Raw genomic sequence first — 7,022 nt, 5'->3', positions numbered from 1 at the left:
AAGTCTCTGAACGGCAGAGGCTGCCTACGCCCAAAGAAGGGTGATTGTGCCCAAAAGCCCGCAAAGCACTTTTTTCCATCTACTCAGTCGGTCCAGTAAAAGATATCACATCTACCCAAAGCACCTTGCCTGCCTATGAAGACAGATAGCATCTTCAATGGAGGGCTCCAGAGTGTTTCATGATGTATAAATAAACAAGCTAATTTGCAACAGGACAATCTTTCACATCCTTTTCATAATGCTTGCTGCTTCAGTCATCCTTGAACTTTCTGAGCAGCTTTGTCAGCAGCCATGCTTGCCTCTTAGTTTTGCTCTTGTTTGAACCATTCTTCTGTTCTCAGGCATGTATTTGCCACCCAGTACCAGGGTCCAGGTTCAGGAAATCATCCTGGTTCCTTGTACCTAAACTGAAAACTTGCATATTAGGCCTACAGAGCCAATGCTGACTGCCAGCACTCTTTACTCCCACTAACTTCAGCGGGATTTTGCACAATAGCATATATTACATGGAAATCAGCAGGTTGTTTGCAGGAATCAGGTCTTACAAGCCCCAGTCCTATACTGGGATCCAACTGGACAACTTTCTGCACTGACGCAGCACTGCAGAGACACCAGGGGTTCCCCTGCACGGATTGCATTGCAGAGTCAAGGCTTGTATGTGTAGGCTTTAGACCTCAGGATCCTTGTCCCCTATTAGGTCTGTGTAGCCCAGAATGCAAAATAATAAGAAGAGTAATAAGCTTGCATGAGAATGTGGCAATGGCTTTTTCCTGAATAGTTCTCATACCTGCCTTTAAGGGGTCATAACCACTGTTGTGCTCTGGTGTTTAATCTGAATGGTATTTCTCAGGCTTCTGCATGCATGGGCAATTAGAGTGAGAATAGGAAACGGGCAACCAAGCTGAATACAGCTTGGAAATGCTGCTCTATCAAGACAGGGGCATTTATATCCTCCCAAAATATGCTTAGAACCAGACTGTTTCTCTTTTTCCCTGGGAAGGGGACAGGTTTCCCTACTGAAACAAATCAGTCATGCAACTTGGAGGCAGTTCCTCAGAATCGGCTAAAATCTGTAAAATACTGTCTGTCCCAGTGTTCCTGTCTTTCCCTTTGCCGCAGAAACGCATAGACTTCCCGCCTGGGGAAAAAATAAAGACCATGGATGTTTCAACATAGGTAGGGACTAGATAAAAATGGCTGGGTAAACTTCAGCCCTAGCTTGAGTCAGCGCAGTTCCTTTGACTTTAAACTGGCACCAGGATCTACTTCACACCTGGGCCAGATTTCCCATGTCCTGGGCAGAGTGCTGTTTATGGACCTTGGTCAGAGACCTCACTGCATTGGGCTCTGCACAAATACGCGTTACATTCTTCTCTATATCGCAGAGACTTTCCAAATGACTTCAAATGGCCTTAGGGGCTGGTATAGGCAACGCTGGCAGCCAGATCCCTTTCTGGGGCTATTTAGAAGTCTTAACTAAAGTGATCCTGGAAATTTGTTCCAACCCAAGAAGGTCCCGTCCACCTTTTAAAATCAGTTATTTTGGAGCAGGGGAAAGTCTAAGGTAGAGGAGGCCTTTGACAAGGAAGGTCTCTGGAGCTCTTAAAAGCTATCAAATCAGTCTAAATACTGACTCTGCTTGTTCAGTCTGTATGCTGAAGTTCAAGGAGTAAGGTGTGTTAAGCTTTTAATGGTTTGTTTTTAATCTACCCAGCTTATTTTTCCTCTAGCACTTCATCCAACCACTCTAGTTGCTTCTCCTTTTGTTTAAAGTACTACAGGTTTTGCAAATGGTTAGTCCTTTTAAATCCTAAGCTAAAATAGGCAGGAAAGGACACCTGCTCACCCCAGATTTTCAAACAGGAGCACAGGCTTTACAGAGGAGTTTCATAAACCCCTTAAAATACCAGTTTCAGTCCTCTCTCCTCTAATTGAGTTACGTGGGCAGAGCCTGGTAGGCTCAGAGAGTCCGGCTGTCTTCATTATAAATCATTTGATAGATGAGTACCTGCCCTCGTGGGCAGTCCTGCTCGTACGTTCAGCGAGCTCGATCTTAAAACCAGAAGAGTTCTTGACCCTACTACTGCCAAAGGCAGACAGTTGCAGAGCCTCGCTGCTCTGATAGCAAGCAATCTTCCGATAATTTCCAGCCTAAATTTAGTAATGGCATTTGGATACTCATTTCTTCTTGTTCCCATTTAGTTCTTTAAACCTGAACTAGCTTTTTCTATGGTGCATGCAAGGCAACAATCTTCTCCCCTCTGTCTGTCTGTTGCTCAATGAAGCAATCCAGGCTCTTTCACCCTTGTAGCTCTTCTTTGCAGCTTTTACTGAGGCTCTGCTTGAATTTCAGGCTCAGGGCAGTAACAGGCAAATGCCAAGATTACCTTTAAACACAGCAGGTGCAGATCAAAGGAGCTAGAGAGAATAGGCCTGGCGGGCTCTTGAAAAAACTATTTCTCTGTTTCATCTCATTTAAATCAGTATTTCCTTTTTTTGTTTACTAAGAATACCCTGGTATTTGAAAAGAGCCCCACACTGTTTTGGTAAGTGCACTGCTAATTCTCATGGGGCAATATCATGCAATGGAAACTAGCAATTATTCCTGTCTCTGCCACTTGTTATTCTGAATGGAATAATTTAACTTAAGAAATTTATTCTAAGGACCCTTGCATAGTCTGACGCATGTTTAAAATGCTTTTTAAGACTCGCCAACAGCGTGGATAGACCGTTGATGGCTTGTGCTACTTTACATAGAGACTTCTGTGGGTGTTGGCATGTGTGGTAAATAATAGAGAAGATGGAGAAGTTTTTGAAACGGGGCCAAGCCACAGAGGGTAAAGCTTTGAGCATCTTTACTCATAACTCTGATAAGAGGATCTGACAAAAATAAAACTCTTTTGTTTGCGATCAATGCCTGAAATTTGCAAAAGGCCCCATCGTGAAACCAGACAATGCCTGACCCCTTATGTCGTCAAAACTAGGCATGACAAGTGGGTCAATTGACCGATCAATCGGCTGCATGTTTTTGACTGGTCAAAAATATAGCAACTTTACAAAAAAAAAAAAAAAACTACTTTTTTTTTTTTGTAGTTTGTCTTGGCAGAAATATAATTTTTTGAATTGTTTATTGACACATTTAATGGAAGATTTGGGCTTTTTCTGTGATGTTTGGACCTGTTGGCAATTAAACAAAAAAAAAAAAAAGACTGGTATTTGATAATTGGTATTTGGTAACTGACCAAACCTTTATTTGACCAGTCAAATACGTGACCCTAGTCAAAACCCAAGTGAAAATGTAGATCCTTGAGCCTGTTCTGTATTTCCCACCTAATAGAATGAGAGAAGGGAGAAATGCATGTTGTTCATGTTCTCCCACAATGAGCAAGTGTCACTAACCTTTCCCTGCCCAGTCACGAGCCTGCGTGTTGGCTTTTTCCGTTAGATCTTTTGCAAAAGAGTGGGTTGTGTCTCTCAATACCTTTGCACGTGGGTTCTAATGCAGCATAAGCAGATGAGCAATCACGGGCCATGCTTGGCTTCTCATGGTCACGCTTCTGCTAGCTTGGCTGATGACTGCCTGTGCCTGGAAGGTTGTGCTTTTGTTGTTGCCTAGTGGGGAACCTGATCAGGGCTGTATGCAGGTTTGGGAGTTTTTTTCACTGTTTGCTGTTTCAGGGTTAAGTGTGGGTGGGTTGGTTTTTATTTTTCTGTCTTGGCTGTGGAATATTTGCTGTTGTGTTTTTTGCACTCGTGGTTTATGACACACACTAGGTGTTGCAAAGCTCTAGGGATGAAGTCCCTTAGAGGATGTGGGACCTGTTTTTGTCCCTGCGTAATTTTCAACACTACCAAAACATGAAATTTCAGGGATTTGGGAAGGGTGGCTTGTGAAACATTGCTCCTCTCTACGCTTTGCTGTGCTGGAGTTCTTGAGTTTAAATTTAAGCCAGCGACACAGCATCTAATGACAGCAAAAGGGCTCGTTTGGCTTGACATTGCCAACTTGTAAACTTGCTAAACAGATAGGGATGCCTTTAAAATAAGGGTTTGAACCTGCAACTGTAGATGCCAATGGGAGTTTTGCATCCTGAAGTTTTGGCTTTGTAAATAGTTGCTTTGTGTGCACCGTGAAGCATCTTTAAGCACTTGTTCGGCGAAGTAATTAATCAAATGCAGCTGCTTCTGGGGTGCCCCAGCAAAGGAATAGGCTAGAGATGATAGAGCACAGACAGAAATGGAATTGAACACAATGAAGGGGAGGCAGGGGGGTGCCAAAAAAAAAAACCCGCAAGCCTTAGGCAAGGGTATAGATTGCAGTTACCGGCTTGCAGTATAGGTTTCCTTCCACTGCCACACGTGTGTGCTGTGTAGCTCTGTGTGACGTGCCAGGCTGCAGCTTCCCTTGGCATGTGGCTGGAGAAGGGGATGCGATGCTAGGACAAGAGGATTGCTCTGGCTATGTGAAGGGTGTTCTCTTCTGCAGTGCTTCTTGGCCATAACCCTGTTGCTACCTGAAAGACCTGTCCTTCAGAGACCGTCCTGCCCCGATTCTTGCTGGGAATACTGGCATAGATGAAGGCCTCTCCCTGCTTTTGAAACCTGAATAATTCCCCATGTGCTGCAGGCACCACAGGCTGTATTGTAGCCCCTCGATCTTTAATTTTAAAAGGACTGAGATGCTTCTAAAGAAACTGCCAGATATCCCATAATGTATGATTAGGCAATAGCTTTCTCATAGGGGAATTTTCTTACAGCCAAGCAATGGGCTTACTCAGTGTCATGAGGGCTTCTGTCCCATAAACGGGTGTTAGCTAAGTGCTTCCTGGGAGAGCTAGCAAAAAGTCACCAGCTATAACGCACAATGCCAGGAAGTGTGTGTTGGTGTGTCAGTGTGGAGGGGAAAGACCAGGTCCTGTCCAGACTCTATCTCTAGGAAGAGCCAACACAGCAGACCAGAGAAGGAACAGGCAATATGGTGGCAGATAGGGCAGGGACCAGAAAAGAGCAGCAAATCAGGAAGGGAGCAGAAAGCAGAGCAGGCAATTAAGCAGGGAAAGGGGGTACCAGTGGCCCTTGGGGAGGGCGTGGGAGTAACTTCTTGCGCTCCTGCCAAAAACATTGCTCCCGCTGGGTTAAAATGATGTACAAGTTGCCCTCATCAACCACGGTTTTGCCAACCATGCTTTTGAGTATCCACACTTAATATTCTATATACCATTTTGGCTACCACGGTATACAGTTTTGACTAACCACAGTTTTCTGTGGCCACGTGTTAGCTCACCACCTGCCGTTTTTCTCATAAAGCCTTTTGTCTTGCTAATCACGGGAACTTTCAGGAAGCTAAGCCCAGTGGTTGGCAAGGGAAAACTGTACTCAGAGATTGCAGCAATGGCATTATTGCATTGTTTTCCCCATCCTTCAGCTATGCAAAGTAGGTGGAAAATGCAGCTGGTAGTGTGAGCGAAGAACTCAGAGTAGTATCTGCTTTGTACAGGTGTTCATGACCATGCAAGGTCTGGGAGAAGGCAGCTGCCTCTTTCTCTGGCCCAGCAGAAGAACATATGGCATTTGCATTTTGAGGAAACCCCAAACAAAAGAAACACCAGGCTGAATAGCGAGGAATGTTTTTTTTCGATGAGCTCTGTTAATGTAGCAGTCTGCCCTAAGGTGCCTTCTAAAACCAGAGACTAGCATTGCTGAGGGCAGTGTCGGAAAGCATTTTCTGCGCTGGCAGGCAGGAAGGACTAGACCATCTAGTGTTGGGGTCTTTCCTATTTCTGAGTTACGTCATGCTTGGAAATCATACCTCCCCTTCTGTGACAGTCTCTCCTGGGTGTGAAGGCAACGTAGTTTAGTGGATGGGAAGCTAGGCCGAGTCAGGAAACCTGGCTTCTATTCCTGGCTCTGCCACTGTTTTCTTGTGTAACCTTGGGCGAGTCGCTTGTTTTCGCTTTGCTTCTGTTTCCCCAAAGCAGAATGGGGAGAAGGCAGCCCTTTGAAGTAGCATGAGGCATCATCCAAACATGGAAGGGCAGCCTCTGCTCTGAGGCAATCACAACTTCAACACAAAGGTCATGGAAAGAGGAATAATAATAACTACATTCTGCACAATATAATTATGATGATCTCTGGAAGAATGGAGGAAGGATTTCTTTGGTCTTTGCATGATAGGTTTGAGCACTTAAATGCTCCTGGGAGCTGACAGGGCTGCAAGGCACTGAGCAAGTGCATTAATGGGTTGTTTTTTTTTTCCATTGCTTGTGTTTTTAGGCTGGACACTTGCGGAGCAATGGCTCAAGTGGAACTGCTCTGGGCCGCAGCGTCCTTGATGCTGCTTGGAGCTCTAGTGGGCATGTGCATGAAGTGTCAGCAGTCCGGTAAGGCCTTCCCCATTTCTTTGAGTCACAGGGCAGGCCAAGGCTAGTGTGGGCAACACATGGGCTGCCTAGCTTTTCTGAAGGCTGCCAGATAGCAACGTGTCTCCTTGCAGTTTGTTGCCCAAGTGACCAAGCTACAGGACGTCCTAATGAGTTTGATGCCTAATTTTTCACTTGGGTGACCATACTGTTCAGTGTGTTGGAAGCTTTGTCCCAGTGTGTGACGGTTTTGCTGCTGCGTGGTACCCCTCAGGTCGAGCTAAAGCTGATGTCCTGAAGCTCACGTTTTCTTTCTTTTCCTGTCTCGTGTGTGCAGGGGACAGTTAGGCTGTAGCCCTTTTTGCTGGAGTACCGCACCCTGCACAGCACGAGGTCCTGCTGTCTGGTTTCTGCTCCGTGCATCTCTGCCGTTGCTTTGCTTCTGTGGTTGGATGCAGGGGTGTTGCTGCTTACATAGGGCACCAATTTATGGCCTGCATCATACCTCTCCCCCTTCGCCCAGTAGTGCCCTTCTGTGGAAGTACAGTAGGTCTGGGATTTGGAAGGAAGGAAGATGTTGGGACTTGCCTGCACCCTCCATATTCCACCTGCTTCTACAGCCAGGGAGAGCCATGGGAGAGAGCGCAGTCCAGCTGCATGTTG

At 45.6% G+C, this 7,022-nt stretch overlaps 1 protein-coding gene across 4 annotated transcripts in view; it reads left to right on the top strand.

Moving 5' to 3' along the window:
• LAT2 (linker for activation of T-cells family member 2) overlaps window positions 1-7,022 on the top strand; it is a 65,633-nt gene that overhangs the window by 6,424 nt on the left and 52,187 nt on the right. For 3 of the 4 annotated variants that reach the window (XM_019511418.1, XM_019511417.1, XM_019511415.1), the window contains exon 2: window positions 6,274-6,380. In XM_019511418.1, the coding sequence (XP_019366963.1) occupies window positions 6,293-6,380 (88 nt within the window). In that variant the 5' untranslated portion in view covers window positions 6,274-6,292. Of the gene's footprint in view, window positions 1-2,957; window positions 3,645-6,273; window positions 6,381-7,022 lie in introns of those variants that run through there. The other variant, XM_019511416.1, reaches the window with a different exon arrangement.

The sequence above is a fragment of the Gavialis gangeticus genome, unplaced genomic scaffold (assembly GCF_001723915.1).
Source record: "Gavialis gangeticus isolate Ggan-Ray unplaced genomic scaffold, GavGan_comp1, whole genome shotgun sequence".
Lineage (NCBI taxonomy): Eukaryota > Metazoa > Chordata > Crocodylia > Gavialidae > Gavialis > Gavialis gangeticus.
This window is presented reverse-complemented; position numbering and strand designations above follow the sequence as displayed.